The sequence below is a fragment of the Leucopleurus acutus genome (genome assembly GCF_964270905.1).
Source record: "Leucopleurus acutus genome assembly, chromosome: 3".
NCBI classification, from domain to species: Eukaryota; Metazoa; Chordata; class Mammalia; order Artiodactyla; family Delphinidae; genus Leucopleurus; species Leucopleurus acutus.
The window spans coordinates 71811514-71829293 of record NC_139145.1 but is presented as its reverse complement, the minus strand read 5'-3'; the positions used below and the strand labels follow the sequence as shown (position 1 = coordinate 71829293).

At 40.0% G+C, this 17780-nt stretch overlaps 1 protein-coding gene and 1 pseudogene across 3 annotated transcripts in view; both read left to right on the top strand.

Moving 5' to 3' along the window:
- Positions 1-4408: 4408 nt before the first annotated feature.
- LOC309959027 (large ribosomal subunit protein eL27-like) lies at positions 4409-4819 on the top strand (annotated as a pseudogene). The gene has a single exon. The product of its transcript is annotated as a large ribosomal subunit protein eL27-like (transcript).
- Positions 4820-14643: 9824 nt separating this feature from the next.
- The window catches only part of GRAMD2B (GRAM domain containing 2B), a 104526-nt gene continuing 101389 nt past the window's right edge, over positions 14644-17780 (top strand). Inside the window, exon 1 of one of the 2 annotated variants that reach the window (XM_082836999.1) lies at positions 14644-14837. In XM_082836999.1, coding sequence (XP_082693125.1) covers positions 14794-14837 — 44 coding nt within the window. In that variant the 5' untranslated portion in view covers positions 14644-14793. Of the gene's footprint in view, positions 14894-17780 lie in introns of both variants that reach the window. The other variant, XM_082836998.1, reaches the window with a different exon arrangement.

Sequence of the window (17780 nt, the reverse complement as noted above, 5' to 3'; positions counted from 1 at the left end):
ATAAGGGGGATAAAGTCTCCTAGCTTGGAACTCGTTATAACAGAATATACCATTGCTAAGATACTGCTATTGTTACTAACATCACCCCAACTTTCCCACCAGCCTTCCCCTCTGCGTAGTCTGTTCCTACCCTTTTCCTAAAAGCTGAGTTTCTGAGGTGTCTATAGTAAGCATTCAGGTTGATGAGATGCCTATAGAAGGCCTCAAGTTCCTTTATATGTCTGAATAGTACCCATGTGGTTTATGAGAAGTTGCCTAAGAATGACTGTGTTTCATATCCATAATACAGAGTGGGAGGTAGATTTTTTTTTTTTAAGTACCAAGTAGATGATCAAATTGTTACTATATTTTATGGCTTCACCTGCAGTCACGTGTGTGACTTTGGATCCTTCACATCATGTAAAATTCCTGAACTTTCATTTATCTGGCTGTTAATAATAAGGGCAGTAAAATGAGGGTTAATATTTGCTAAAGCTTTGGCTCATAACTCAAAGTTTCTAAATCAGTAGAAAGTATCTTTTACCAGTGGCCAAAAGTACATTGAACTAACTTTTTAAAAAGCAAGAGCTTCTGTTTTTCCCTAATTTCTTTCCCTAACTGTAAGGTTAAGCCTCGGAGACAAAGAACAGAGCTTTGACGAGGGCCCTTTCTCATTACAGTTTTGCAGAGAAGAAAACTGGAGCACACAGACATCAAACCTTAGCGTGTCTGAGGGCCCATAACACGGCAGGCATGAGCTGGCTTGGAAGCCAGCTTCGTCTTACACTGAAGAAGGCGTGTTAGACTCAATGCAAGAACCTGGAGAGCGGTCGAGGGAGAGGTGAGAAGCACGTCTGGAACAGACCTGACAAAAGTGAGTAGCCGGCTGGTGCTGCTGTAGGCTTTCCGTGGAGGACTTTCCATAGGAGGACTGAAGGGGAGGCTGGGGAAGAGGGGCACGTGGTGGCAACAGTGTGCAGGTCTACCAAGTACGATTTTAAGATCTTTAAAAGATGTCCTCTACCCACCTTTCCTTGTTTCTGATGACAAGAGGCTTCTGAAACATATTCAGCTGTTATCCCAGGAAGGTTCCACTGCACTACCTAAGTTCCCCCTGCTCACTTACTGAAACCGAAACCTCTCAGAGTGACTTTCGTGTAGCTCAAGCAGTTGACAACAGTTAAAATAAAATTGCTCCTAGGAGGCGCTGTTATCATCTTACCGCGTTAATAATATGAATGTAGAATCTGAAGCGGTTAGCTATTGCTCTATAACAAACCATCTCAAAACATATGGGTTCAAAACAACTACTTATTATTTATGGATCCACAGCTTAGCGGGTAGTTCTAGTGATCTAATCTAACTAATCACTAATCTCGTGATTAGTTCTACTGATCTAGACCAATTAGATTTTGGCTGGGCTCAGTCATGTGTCAGATGGCAAGTCAACTGGGAGCTGAGTGGTCTATGAAAGCTGGAATGACTCATCTCTGCTGTACGTGGTCTCACCTGGAGCATGCCCCTAATTCAGGCATGTTGTCATGGTGACCATAGAGAAGCCAAAGGGGAAGCAGAAACACGCACGGCTTCTTGACTCAGACCTGTCACAATATCACAGTGTACTGGCCAAAGCAAGCCACAAAGGCAGCCCATGTTAGAGGGGCAGGTACTCCAAAGTTATCAGACAAACAGTATGGATACAGAGAAGCCATTAATTTAATTGAGATCATCAATGCCTTCAATCTAACACAGGACAGAAGAGCACATTCTGCTTGAAAGAGTAGGAAAAGGAGGATAGAGAATAAAAGTTATGTGCATTTTTAATAATCTCATGCATAGAAGTCTCTAGTTCTAGTATCTAGTCTTGAACTCAAGCAAATTGCAGTCTTTCTTCTCTATGTAAACCTTCATCTTAGTATTTCCTATACAAATAAATCTTCTCCCCATATACAGTTTGTTTTGCAATGGTCTTAGATTAAAATGAATTAAATATTTAAAAATATTTACATTTGAGTTCAGCCAATTAGACTTTTGTTTGAAATAGAGTAAAAAAAAATGTTCATGTCATTTTATTATTCTCCTGGTTAATGAGCAACTTCAGTGTTTGCATTAGTGTCATGGTGGAACAGCTAAAAAGAAGGAAGAATAAAAAAGATCAACTCCTATGATGAATACAGTATAAAACATGTTCTTTAAAAAAAGTATATTCTGATTATAGAAAGCACAGATGAGACATGGGCGATAAAATATTGATATTTTATCAATATTTTGATAATATCCAATTTGTTATGTTGGGTATGTTTAATCCAAATGAATATGAAAGTTGTTATATTTGGCATGTTTAATTTAAATAATGTACAGTCGTGAACTTTTGGACGTAAACTGAGGACCATTTAGGGAGAATTAGGGTGGAACCTCTGAGGTAGCAGATACTCACTGTCTTCTAAAGTGAGGAAGGACATCAGGATTGTAGTAAGACATAGATCACCGTGAATAAGGGGTCAATGAAAGTAACCCCACAGCAGCCTCAAGATAAGATGAAGCTCCTGAGGTGAGAAGTTATTATCTTAGCAGTCCTATAGAATGTCTCTGTGGTCAATTGCTCACCTTCACATACAGGTTTCAGGTGTGGCTGACCCGTCCCTCTGACCGTACTCTGAAAGCGAAACCTTCTGATACAGCACTTGTGAGGGAAGAACAGGCCACTTGGCTGAAAGGGTTGTTATTGACCAGATCAGGAGTAAACTCAAAGTTCCTTCCTGGCACTCCTCAGAGCTTCTTGAAGATCAGCTGGCCTCTGGAAGATGTGGAAAAGACAACAGGGCCTGCCAGCAAAGAGGAGCACCCAGCAGACATTCCGAGCACAACTCATGCCCTAGGAGAGTAGGCTCCAGGGGAAAGCAGTGAAGCCCATGGATCCAGACGTAGAACTGTAAGTGACAGGTCCCAGACCTGGAAAAGGTAGTTGAGAGTAGAGTGTTGCCTCTTTGCTATGTAAAATGTCTTTTGGGTATGTCAAGGACAGAAAGGCTCCACATGGAGATCTGTGGTTGCCCACTGGGGGCAGTTGTTTTTTTTTTTTTTTTTTTTTTTTGCGGTACGCGCGCCTCTCACTGTTGTGGCCTCTCCCGTTGTGGAGCACAGGCTCCAGACACGCAGGCTCAGTGGCCATGCTCACGGGCCCAGCCTCTCCGCGGCAATGTGGGATCTTCCCGGATCGGAGCACGAACCCGTGTCCCCTGCATCGGCAGGAGAACTCTCAACCACTGCGCCACCAGGGAAGCCCCAAATTTTGGTTTTAAGTTCCTTTTAATCTAGAAAGATAGGTTAGGTTTTAGGTTACCTTCTTTGACTTCCTTGTAAACAGACACTGTAGATTAGGCTTTTGGTTTTTTGGCTTTTACTGTTTTCTAGTTTAAAGTTTGTAAAGCTACTAGCAGCGCACCATGTTTATGGAGAGGTATTGAATTTTTTGAAAATTCCTTTACAATTCCAACTACAATTGCTTAAACATCCCTCAAAGAATCCTATCTGCAAAAGATTCTTTTATGGGAAGGTGCTCCGGCTCAGCTCAGACGTGGGGCAATAAATAAAAGGTCTCCAGAATGACTTTTGAAGGCATCGCGGTAGGTACACACAGATACCGTGAAAGCAAACACTGTATGAGTCATGCAGAAAACATAATATAATATGTAAGTAGGTTGAAGAGACTAGGAACCATGTGTTCTATTTTCCTTTAGCAGAGAATGTGTATAATAGTGAAAAGACATATGGCTTTGGATTCTATACGCTTGCATTTAAATTTCAGCTCTGCTGCTGTTTAACTGGAGGTGTAAGCTAGGAAAAGAAACTGTTTCTCTTCAGGTTGGTTTCCTTATCTCCAAAATGGTGAGAAATTACCTGTTTTCCAGCATTAGAGGAAGATTAAATAAGTTTCTATATATAAAGTGCTTGGCATATAGAAATTACACAACAAATAAGTTCGCTTCCACTCTTTACCCTCCCTCCCTGAAAACCTAGTAATAACCACTGGAACACAGTTTCTCAGTAAAACAGTCTGTTTCTTCAGCCCCCATTATGGCCCAGCCCAATCACCAAACCACACCTTACTCTGCAGAGTTTTCACAGGTGCATAAGGCAGAATGCAAACTCTGGTTTACCAGAAATCTCACAATGACTTCTAACCAGTCTGGGCTAAACTCTCCCTGTGGCTATGGAGGGGTTGGTCAGTAGCTGTACCTAGGTTTGAGTCTCAGCTTGGTGACGTACAAGCTGTGAGACATGAGATGGCTTCATGAAACTTGCTGAGCCTCAGCGTCCTCCTCTGCAAAATGAGGGTGAGAACTCCTTTATGGAATCATTTCCAGCATTGCACACATGCATGTTAAGAAGCCTACCACCGGCTGTAGTCCCAAGTGGTGCTGCTGAAATGGGCAAGTTCATGAAACCCAAGAATGTGGTTCTGATCCTGGCTGGATGCTACTCCAGACGCAAAGAAGTCATTGTGAAGAGCACTGATGATGGTACCTCAGACCGACCCTAGAGCCATGCTCTGGTGGCTGGAATCGACTGCTATCCCTGCAAAGTGACAGCGGCCATGAACAAGATGAAAATCACCAAGGGGTCAAAGATCTAGTCTTTTATGAAAGTTTATAGTTATAATCACCTCGTGCCCACAAGGTAGTCTGTGGATATCCCCTTGGACAAAATTGTTGTCAACAAGGATGTCTTCAGAGACCCTGCTCTCAAACACAAGGCCCAGTGAGAAGCCAAGGTCAAGTTCAAGGAGAGATACGAGACCGGCAAGAACAAATGGTTCTTCCAGAAGCTGCAGTTTTAGGTCTGTCTTGTTTCAGTTATTAAAAATACCAAAACAAAACAAAACAAAAAGCCTACCAACCATCATCACAAATGTGGTGATCTTTATAAAAAACTCTGCCAATTTGTTACCCAATTGGGTCATCGTCTGCATTTTTTTATAACTAGTAGAGAATATTTTCACTTGTTTATTAGCCATGAACATTTCTTCTTCCATAAATTGCATGCTTATATCCTGACTCACATCTTAAAAGATACTATGAAATAAATTTTTAATACTAAACTATCACAGACAGTACCATCACAGTCAGCTGTTGTAAATTCGGCCCAGCCTCACTATTCGTCACTGTTTTTAAAAAAATTACAAGATGAATGCTAAATTGAAGAGAAGTAATCAACAGTAAATAGAAACATTTAGTAAATGAATCTCTTTCTCTTTGCCGGTATTTAAGAGATAGTAGTTCATGCTCTTCTAAATGCCTGAAAATTTTGTAGAGAATCATCATTATTAATATTCTTTGTTATACCACTGTTACAAACAGGTGAAATAAACAACCACCTAAAAAACATGATTTAAGGATTACCAAGAAGGATAAAGGGAAAATACCAAATATCCTGGCCCTGGACTTATGTAGACTATGTGAAAAATATAAAAACACATGTCTTCAAAAGAAACAGTGGTGATCAAATTAACCAATTGTGAATAAGTTTCTAATAATATTGTTAAATAGTTAGCCAGAAATAAACCCTAACATTTATGGTCAATTCATTTTCAACAATAGTGTTAGGGAAACTGGCAAAAGAGTTAAGTGCTAGGACAACATGCAAAAGAATGAAGTTGGACCACTACCTCATAATACACTCAAGAATTAACTCAGGGACTTCCCTGGTGGTCCAGTGGTTAAGAATCTGCCTTCCAATGCATGGGATGCAGTTTTGATCCCTGGTCGGGGAACGAAGATCCCACGTGCCGCAGGGCAACTAAGCCCGCGCACCACAACTACGGAGCCCGAGTGCTCTGGAGCCCACGTGCCACAACTATAGTGAAGCCCACGTGCCACCACGAAGAGCCCACATGCCACAACAAAGATCCCGCATGCCGCAACTAAGACCCAATGCAGACTAATTAATTAATTAACTTAAAAAAATGAATTAACTCAAGGTGGATCAAAGACCTTACACTAATGTAAATGCTAAAACTCTTAGAAGAAACTCTTAGAAGACCTTGGGTTAGGCAATTATTTCTTAAGTATGACACCAAAAGCACAAATGATAAAAGAAGATTGATAAATTGGATGTTATCAAAATTAAAAACTTTTGTGCTTCAAAGGACACCATCAAGAAAGTGAAGAGACAACTACAGAATGGGAGAAAGTATTGCAAATCATATTTTGGAAAAAGAACTCATATCTGGAATATATGAAGCATACAACTCAATAATAAAAAAGACGACCCAACTTGAAAATGGGCAAAGGATTAAATAGATTCTTCTCCAAATAAGAGATATAAATGCACAGAAAAAATGCTCAAAATCATTTGTCATTAGGAACATGCAAATCAAAAGGATAATGATACACCCTTTCAAATCCACTAGAATGTTTATAATCAAAAAAAAAAAATAGTAAGTGTTGTCAGGCATATGGAGGGATTGGAACCCCCATCCATTGCTGGTTGGACTGTTAAAATGGTGCAGCCACTTTGGAAAACAGTTTGGTAGTTATTCAAACAGTCAAACATAGCAATTTTACTCCTGGGTGTACAACCAAGGTAATTGAAAATATATGGCCACACGAAACTTGTACACAAGTTTCCATAGCAGCATTATTCATAAAGCCAAAAAGTGGAAACAACCCAAATACCCTCCACCTGAAGAATAGATAAATACAATGTGGTATATCCATACAATGAAATACCGTTTGGTCATAAAAGGGAATGAATTACTGACGCACGCTACAAGGTGGACAAAACCTGTCAGCATGCTACGTGAAAGAAGCCAGCCACAAAAGATCACATACAGAATGATCCCATTTATATAAAATACCCAGAAGAGGTACTTTCCCTCTCTATAGCTGAGATATGAAATGTCTCATATAGAGCAATTACATTAATAGATTAGCTGTTGCTGAGGGCAGAGGAAGGAGGCGGTGGGGGGATGGAGAGTAACTGCTAATGGGTACAAGGTATCTTTTTGGAGCGTGGACAATGTTCTAAAATTAGATGATGGTGGTGGTTGTGTAACTCGGTAAATAAACTAAAAACCACTAAATTATACACTTTAAACAGGTGGACTTTATATTCCGTACATGGTATCTGAGGCTGTTTTTAAAACCTTCACAAACAGATAATTAGTTACTTTTTATAAGGCCCTATGATTTTATTATAAATGTTGGTAAAAATAATTATAAACGTTGGTAATAATTATAGCAACTTACTGAGTGCTTATTATGTGCCAGACAATATTCAAAGTCTTTGCAAGTATTAACTAATTTACTTTCCCAACAAACCTATTAGGCAAATACTATTATTCCCATTTTACAGATTAGAAAACCGAAGCTACTAAGTTGCATCATAAGAATTCAAACACGGAGAGTCTGTGTTTTAAAATAAAATATTTACTAGCCCTGGAATCCAATAGCAAAATATGGGGAGAAAATCCCTAAAATTCAGAGAATTGGGGACATTTTTAAATATTATGATTAATGACAAAGCCTTAAAAAGTTAATACCTAAGAGTAAAAGAAAAATTGTTACTTCACACAATAGCAGTGGAAATGAAATGCTGTAGATTATGTAATCGTGCTCCTCTCTTGTCCTGTATAAAGACAATAGTAGACACAGATGGGCTGTTGCTGAGACTCCCTCATATGTTTTCATTCTCCCGTGAGTGACAGGAGGAGGAATTCTACAGAGCCACACGGTGGGAACAGGAGCCAGATTACCAGGCCAGGAGTGAAGAGAGAGCCAGGAGGGCAGCCCCAGCTCTGCCACTAATTATTCACGTGACCTTGGGTGGGTCATCTGACCCTTCTGAACACAAATGATACATCTATAACATGAAATATCTTTAGGTCCCTATTTCTTTCAGAATCTCATTATCTACCATTTAGTTTCTAGACTAATCTCAGAAACATTTTGGCCAGTGTTATGTTTACTCCCAAACAAATCTTGCTCAAATCTGTTTCATGGACTTCTCCAAACATGTCTTTTCTGGCCCTATGTCAACTCCTCTGGCCCCTGGTGCTCCAGCTGTGGGGAGGGAACTGAGAAGATTGTCTGTTCCTCACTTTGAATGCAAGGCCCCTTAAAAATAATAAAAATCCATTTAGTAAATGTTGGATGTATTTCCAGGATTACCAAACAATTTGACATTCCTTTAGAGTAAAACATAATTTTGATGATGATGAAATAGTCATTGTGATTATCTCTGGGAACTGAGGATTACTGATGATTTTTAAATTTTCTTCCTTATATTTTGTGTATTTTGTCTTATAAACCAAAACAGTATGTTTTTAAAACCTTATGGTACAACATTATGAACCACATCAACGACATTATTTAACCACACTAAAAATAATACCAAAAAATCCCTTATGGGGGCATTAAAAAATCGTATGATGTTCATAAATATTTCTCTGGAAATTATTACCAATTTGTGTAAAATCAAACAAGACAGAATATACTATAACTCCTATGCAATTTGTCAGATGATAATGCTATTTAAATCAAAGGACACAGTTTTTTAAATATGGTAACTCTAGGGCCATATTCATACATTTACCATGCCCTGAAGTTGAAACATTTAAATGTTTACTGCGGAGTGAGGGAGTCAGCTTGTACTGGCTCACAAGAGCTAGTGGTCAGCACCTCTTCCTAAAGCCATGTTCAGTGGCATCACATTGGTAGCTTAAAATCAGCCATGGTGGGAGTGTTTACACTCTGGAAGTTGGCAGATGCTCCAAGTCAGAGAACTTGGGTTTTCAAATTTCTTTCCCTAATATGACAGAGACCAAATGCATGAAAAGAAAGATTGCCTTAAGTCTGATATGGCCATGTTTCCTGGAACAGCAAGATCACCTTTCTGGAACAGCAAAATCAACTTTCTAATCTTTCTGGGAGCAAAACTTTCTTTAAAATGACCAAACTATTACTATTACTTTCTTTAAAATGACCAAACTATTACTGCAGACAGTAATAGTTTTCCATCATGGGCAACACAGTCAGTCTCTCTATATCCTCTCAGAGAAGGGCTCACAACTTTAGGGGAGGAACTAACCCCTCTCCAATCTTAGAAACCACAGAATAAGGGAGCTTGAAGCAAGAGGAAGGGACTTTAGATATGACATCATCCATTAGTTTGACTGGAGTGTTCTAGGCTGCTTGGTGGGGCCATTAGCACCAATGTCAACACTCCATGGACCCGAATTGTTAACCCTTGCTCTCCTGCTGGGGTTAAGTCTTCCACAAGCCACGTGCAGACACATAGCTGATGTGACATTCTGAAAAGGAAATCATATCTTTCAATTATAATAATCCACTCAGCTTTAGAGAAAATATGACCAGCTCAAATCATAATCTTCCCTCCTCATCATCAGTAGCATTTTCTGAATGCTTGCTATGCACAGGCTTCATGCTCGAAGTTTACATTATCATCAAGTTCTCACAATAGTCTTTTAATGATGCTATTTTCATTACCATTTTTACGGAGGCTTGGAAAGGTTAAGTACGTTTCCAAAGTAACACAGCAAGGAAATAATGGAGCCACCCTTCTGATCCAGGCAACCTGACCCCCAAACCCACACCCTAAACCACAACATTGCACAGCCCACTCCAGGAATGTGAGTAAATTCACATTACACCCAACACTGGTTTGCCATATACGGCTATTCCACGATGAAGTCTGAATCTCCATGTAACTTCGCCAGGCCATATGTTCCTTTGCTCAAATGGCAGCAGTATGTGTGTAGAGTATACAAACTAATTTTTTTAATACTAGCCTGAACAAAGCATAATCCATCAGATAAATCTTAAAGCACAAATATTTATGTTACTTAATTGTAAAGGAAATCTAGTTTATTTATAAATGGAAATTTATATTCCATTCCTTGGAAAGCTGGTTTTCAAGCTCTGTTTATCTGGTAGTTTCAGTTTGGTCTTGTGCCTCAAAATCCAATTCCCACAGCTCTAGGAGGAGGAGAATATACAGGCATGAATCCCCATCTCCTATCTAGCCTGACACCAGTAGGCATATTTGTTCCTTATTTGCAGACTTCAGAATGGTTGGATGTAATAACTGTCGACTGAAAAAAAAAACCACGCGCAACGTAAAAGTCGAGAGTTAAGTTTTATTCAGCAGCAATTTTTAGGACTTCAAGCCCGGAAGGCAGCACCTCAAGTAACCCTGAGAGAACTGTTCCAAGGAGGCAAAGGGAGGAGCTAGGTTATATAGAAGTTTTGCAATAAAAGGCAGGTAGTCTGAACATCAGAAGATTATTGTAAATTAAAGAAAACCAGACATCCCAAGTTAAGGAATTTAGCACTTTTCTGTGTATGGGAAGGTGCTAGAGTCTGGGCACACTGAAATCATTCCTTTGATATGCACCGCAGCTATCTGGGGCCAGTATCCAGTGTTTTCACATCCTGAGTTTCCTCAGGGCTCACCAGCTCACCATCGGTGGTGGCTGCAATCGCTGATGACTGTGACATCCTTTGTTTACTGATATGGCGGGAAATATTCCATTTCTCATAACCAAAGGTTATCATCATTGCACAAGATGAAATCCTTGGAACTATGGGCCTTGTTTCATTGAAGAAAGAAAAAAATCTTACAGGAAAACTTTAATGAGCCAGGTTTAAGGAGAGAAAACTAGAACTAGAGAAGACTTTCAACGTCATCTAGGCTGGGGCTTTCAAACTCAAATGCAGGTTATGAGAGTAAGTGAAGCAAAGCAAGCAGAGTGAGGCCCTGAGGAAGGCTGGAGACTGAGGCGAGCTACAGAGGTCAGCCCCATCACAAGGGGCCTCTACAGCTTAGTACCAGCCAACTATTGCCATACTCTTGTCAGGTCTGATTTTCCAGGCAAGGCCAGAAAACCATGTTTTCTATGAAATGCATAGGAAATTTCTACTTACAAAACATGGTAGAGGCCAAACAGAACATGTCAGCAGGCCAGATCTAGCCTACTATCTCTTCACGTAGTAGAAGAGAAAAAAGTCCAGAGATGTTAACTGAACTCACCACGTGGGAGAGCCCACATTGCTTGTTCTCTTTTCTATGTCAGACTCTTCTACAGTCTCTGTTTATAAAGACATAGCACTGTGACTTATTGGAGAGCATCAGAAACATGAGGTGTTGGGCTTCCCTGGTGGCGCAGTGGTTGAGAGTCCGCCTGCCGATGCAGGGGACACGGGTTAGTGTCCCGGTCCGGGAGGATCCCACATGCCGCAGAGCGGCTGGGCCCGTGAGCCATGGCCGCTGAGCCTGCACGTCCAGAGCCTGTGCTCCGCAACGGGAGAGGCCACAACAGTGAGAGGCCCGTGTACCGCAAAAAAAAAAAGAAAACTGAGGTGTTTCCATCATTGCTGGTCTTACTTAAAACTGCCTGCTAGTTGTCAGTTTTTGTCTTGTTTGGTCTTGCTTATTAATCTCCCTTTCCATGGAAGGCTATAAAAGGTCTCTGCTACCTTTGTTTTCATTCTGGTTGTTATCATAGATTATTCATTCTTTTGCCAGTGTCTCTGCTCCTTTTATAGCTATATTGACAAAAATGTCCTACTCCAGTTATTTCTCTTTGATCACCTGGTCTTTGTTTTAATTTTCACACATAAAACTGAAAGCTGTGGCAAAGGCTCGAAGTGCTTTGATCGGAGGCCACATCTAAATGGTCAAAGGGGTCAAATAATGGCAGCTCTGTGCCTGCAAGTGTAGACTGATGCACAGCAGTCAACTGCCGTCCATTTAAATAAAGCAATCAGTCAGTCACATTTTCTTTTAGTGGCCATGTGCCATCAGAACCTCATTCCTGTTTGAACATAAAGTCCAGATGTTAACTACTAGCAAATTTTTAAAGATTGCTCATGGGCATCTCATATCACGAAGTGAAATTCAGTGGAAAAGCCACACCTGCCTTCAGACCCTCCCATCAGTATCTGTAGTTTAACACTGACAAGCTCTAGGGAAGGCACGAGCGCTCCTCTTTTTCTAGCACTTTCTGCTGACTTCTATGCCTCCCTCCCGCCTCACGGTTTTCCTTACCTTCTGGCTCTTGAAGACATTTGAGTTTGTGACCCATGCTCTAGAGTTTCAGCAAATCTCATCTCTGGCACAATTTCTTATGATAAGGAATGAACTCAACATCTTACATAAGAGCTCAGTCAATACTGTTTCCACTACTTCGAAGCTACCTCCCCTAGACTGCCTTCTTCCCTCTTTTTTTTTTTTGCGGTATGCAGGCCTCTCACTGTTGTGGCCTCTCCCGTTGCGGAGCACAGGCTCCAGACGTGCAGGCTCAGCGGCCATGGATCACGGGCCCAGCCGCTCCGCGGCATGCGGGATCCTCCCAGACCAGGGCACGAACCCATCTCCCCTGCATTGGCAGGTGACCTCTCAACCACTGCGCCACCAGGGAAGCCCTTCCCTCTTTTACTGTTAATTAACTTTTCAATTCCATATATTTTCTCTTCCTAGCTACATTATTGGAGCAAGGACCCATTTCTTTAAATATTTTTGTATCACTCACTGCAGCTAGCATGGAGCCTTACTGGTAAAATATTGTTGAAAAGAAAGCTCCTCTATTGAAAAGTATGTCCAAAGATTGGCTGCTGACCCTGGGATTTCCTCCTTCAGAGACATTTTTTCCTGAGCTAAGCATTGCCCCCAGTTAAAATCCAAACCTGCCTGGGAAACAATAACATGTTTCATTAGTTATAATATCTGTACTGATTAGACTTTTTTGTTTATAAGGAGCAGAAACTACCTTATAGGTTGTTGCTATTATATGAGGTATGGTGATGGGTCTGATTTTTTTTTTGATTGAAGTATAGCTGATTTACAAAGTTGTGTTAGTTTTGAGCATACAGCAAAGTGATTCAGTTTTGTAGATAGATAGATGATAGATAGATAGATAGATATACTCTTCCATTATAGGTTATTACAAGATATTGAATATAGTTCCCTGTGCTATACAGTAGGTCCTGGTTGCTTACCTATTTTATATACAGTAATGTATATCTGTTAATCTCAAATTCTAAATTTATCCTTCCCCCACCTTTTCCCATTGGTAACCATAAGCTTGTCTTCTATGTCTGTCTCTTTGTTTTGTAAATAAATTCATTTGTATCATTTTTTTAGATTCCACATATAAGTGATATCATGTGATATTTGTCTTCTGTCTGACTTCACTTGGTATGATAATCTCTAGGTTGTAATGGGTTCGATTAATACACTTTAGTATAATTTAGCTTATCTAATATCTTTCCAACATAATTACAACACAAAAGGGGAACATAAGGGGAAATATAAGGGGAAAAAGAAAAATACATATACTGCACCATCAGAAAAGGATAAGGAGGGAGGCTGGGTGCAATGCACCATCACAACTGCAGCAAGACAACACCTGGAACCAGGGTGACCACCTGCCTTGATTGGCCCAACCCTAAGAGGTTCCTAGAATGTGGGGCATTCAGGGCTAAAATTAAGAATATCCTGGACAAACTGGGATAAACTGGTCACCTTATTAGGCATCAGTAAAATCCCACTGAAACATACACTTTATCTAATTTCAAAAGTGTGTTAGAGTCAGTACTACACACGGAGCAACACAAACCTGCCCCTGGCTGGTTATCAGCTGCTTAGAGCAAAGTGCTAACAAGAGCAAGGCTAAAGGTTTGATTTCCCAGGAAACTTTGCTCTCTTCCACTATCAGAATCTGTGTACTTCACTTAAGCCCGTCGTTCTCCAATGTCACTGACTCATCACAAAAGGAGGAGAAGAGAGAACACAGCTACATCAGACCAAATCCTTCCCTGCCACCAGTAACACTGGTGAAAAACCGATGTTTTTCTTGTGAATAAACATTAAGTGATTGAAGAAGCTGAAGATCATCACATAGGAAATTTATTTTCCTTCCTGCTTTTAGTAGGGTTATAAATAACAATAATGATAATACATAGACTATTCTGCTATATGATTTCATTCTAATCTAGTGAGAGACACATGGCTGATACCATGCTCAGCAGGGCTGGGATCACCTGTGGTTAGACAGCCAGAAGCAATGGATGGAGCCTGAGCCCTTGCCTCCTAGTGATTTTTTTATTTGTTTGTCTTTGTTGTCATCACCATTTTGGTAGAGGGCTCAGCCTCCTATAACCAGCAAAATACACAACCTGAATGTTGAGACTCCCCGAACTTTGTACATATCACTTCCATAAGAACTCCAGAACTCTTCTGGTCCCAAAGACCAAGCAGCACAGCCTTAAGGCTCCTACGTGTCTTACCAAATGTGGGCTCATTATTTCCTGTATGGTAAAGGCATAAAGCACATCCACATTCCTTGCCCTGTTGATCAGGCTCAGGGGGTTAAAGAAAGCACCCCTACTTTTAATGTTTAGATCCTGCCTGGCTCTGCATCTCGTTGTCTTAAGTTTTTCCTTTTCCATAGACTTTTCTGCCTAAATCCAGAGTTATATGGTGTTCCTATTAGTAAACTGAAAGCTGAGTTTGCCAAACATGTTTATTTCTCCTTCGGAGCAAATGGGTAGGATGAAAACCACTCTTGTCATACTTACATGTTACTCATTAACTGACTGCAAAAAAAAAAATTGCCTCAGCTAGATTAGGAGTCATGTGAAGAAGTAGCTTCCTGCAATGCAGGAACTGAGAGAGGCTGAAACGCAGAGATTTTCACATTATTGGGGAGGTTGAAAAACGAGCCCTTGAGTTTATTTCTTGACTTGGCGATTGACAAGTCCACAATGGTGAAGAAAAGGCTGTCATCATCCGATGACACAGTGTTCCGGTCTGAGATTCCAGGCAGCCCAAGCAAGGTGGGTGCGGAGGCCTGGAACAGCATCCCTGACAGCCCCGGCTCAGTGTTTCTCAGGTGGGTACATCCCGTCTGCCCCCGTGATGGCCTCAGCCACCCGACAGGTGTTGCTTGGAGAGCCCCTTCCTCATCCCCGGAGGGAGGATTCTACCAGGTAGAAAGAGAAGGCACAGCCCAGGCCCCTGTGCTGGTGGATTTTAAGGGGGTACATAGCAAAGGACATGATCTGCTGAGCAAATAGAACTCTTACCACCATTAAGGGACAATAATTGTTAGTGCCTTCTTCAGTACTTTTCAGTACGTACTAGAAAACTGGTCAGCTATGCAGTTACTCAATTCCTGACCCACTCTCAGGGTCATAGGAAGTGAAGCCAAATGGTTAAACCAAAAACCTTACTTTGGTGTCAAAATTACTGTATTATTGTCAAAACAGTAATTATTAAAATATTAAAATAATTTTCTTCTTTGGACCTTTCTAAATTAAATATTAAAATAGTACTGGCTATGCTCTGATCCAACAACTTACTGTACAGTGATTTAAAGCAGCTTTGACTAGGTTCAGAACATATCTTCTTTAGCTGTAAGTATTAATATCTACATGCACACCACTCTGATAATTATATATTTTTAATGAAAATTCATTTATCTACTCTTTTTCATTTTATCTCATAATAATTCTCTAGCAACTTATAAAATGTAGAAATCAAGTGCAAGTGGAATCAATTACAAGAAAAAGTTCCTTATACAACTCTTTTAAAATTGAGGTTTAGTTGATTTACAACATTATATTAGTTTCAGATATACAACATAATGATTCAAATTTTTATAGATTATACCTCATCCAACTTTGGTGTAAACTTTTTTTAATGGAGGTGACATTGGTCTATATCATTACATCGGTTTCATGTTTACAACATTATATTTCTACTTCTATGTACCTTATAGCATGCTTACCACCTAAAATTTACTTTCCGTCTGATGTAAACTTTAATGTAACTTCCATGTAAATTAAGTCAAGGCAGAGGAATAGCCTCCACACCTGAACTTCACTTTTCCATATTATATCCAGAAAGTCAATCATTTGATTTATTTTTTAATCATTTTAAATCATTTACACAAAAAAGCTCAAAATTATAGCCTTTAAAAATTAAATACAAAATAACAAAATCACACTTCATTTAATAGCATTCGCACATCAGACTGGCAAGTGAGGAAAACAAATTCATGAATTTTTAAAAAGAAGTTTTAGAGATCAAGAGTCTGAATTTATGCAAAATATTGCTTAATACATCTATTTAGGTTGGCTTAATTTTTCCATCCATCATTAAAATAAATCTACATAACTTGCATTATGGTCATTTGAGCAAGAGCACAATTCCAGTGATTGAAAATGTAAAACTTTGCATTATTTCCGTGTTTTGCTGAACTTCGAGTGCTTCTTTAATTGCTTCGGCTGCCTAATCCTCCTCTTACATTGACCGTAATGCAAACTCTTCTTGGAACTCAAGCACTAACGAGGAAAAATAAAATCAAATTAAAATGCATAGGACTTTCCTGGGGGCGCAGTGGTTAAGAATCTGCCTGCCAATGCAGGGGACACAGGTTCGAGCCCTGGTCTGGGAAGATCCCACATGCCGCGGAGCAACAAAGCCCATGTGCCACAACTGCCGAGCCTGCTCTCTGGAGCCTGCGACCCAGAACTACGGAAGCCCGCACACCTAGAGCCCATGAAAAAAAAAAAAGAAAGGGAAAAAAAAAAAGACAGAAACCAACAAGGGCCTACTATATAAGCACAGGGAACTACACTCGGTGTCTTGTAATAACCTATAAGGAAAAAGAATCTGAAAAAGAATATATATATACATATGTATACATACACATATAACTGATTCACTTTGCTGTACACCTGAAACTAACACAACATTATAAATCAGCTATACTTCAATTTAAAAAAAACAACAAAAATGATGAACACTTCCCTTTACCTTAACATTAAGAATTTATGTGGCTGTTGTGGCATCCCATTATCCTTCCCATGAACTACAGCAAATCATATGTACCCTCAGATCAGCAAACCACTCAGATAAGCACGGATACAATTTATGCAGTCTTTTTATTCAACCATTCAATTCAACATAGATTTGTTGAATAACTATTATATGCCAGGCTATGTGGAAGGCACAGCAAATATAATCATAAGTGAGATAGATGTAGTCCCTGTGCTTATGGAGGTTATTAGTTCAATGTCAAAGACAGGCAAAAAAATTATGAATGAATGCATATATACATACATAATTCAAAATATTAATGTATATTTTTATAGGAAAAAATTACAGGGCAGATATGGAGAATAAGGTGGGAAAAACTAATTTAGATTGAGTGGCAAGTCAGGGACTCTCCAAGGACGTGATATTTAGGCTGACTTCAAGGATGAAAAAAGAGCCACAAGCATGACATGATTGGGAAGCAGCAAGTCGCCCTGAAGAGGGGAGTGAGCTGAGTCCTGAGGAACCTCAGCGGGGTGGCACCTGATGAAATCAGAGAGACAAGTAGAGGATGAAGGGGTGTAGGATTCTGTTCTAATCTTGGTGGGAAATCACTGGAGGGTTTAGAGTAGGGGAGTATCATGATGTGACGTTCCCTTTAGAAGGGTATTCTGGCCTCTCTGTAGGTTATTCCTAGTTTGTTGCTCATTCAAGCAATGCGCAGTCTTGCCCATGTCTCCAGTGTGCTTGTACAAGAGTGTCTCTAAGATATATATACCTAGGAGAGGAACTGCGGGGCTAGAATATGGACATGATTAACTTTACTCATTATGTCAAACTCTATTCCAAAGTTCTGTGTCATTTATGCTATTACCAGCATTATTCCGCTTCCTCAACATTGCCATTGTTTGACTTTTTAATTCTTTCTAAACTGGAATGTATGAAATGGCATCTCAGTG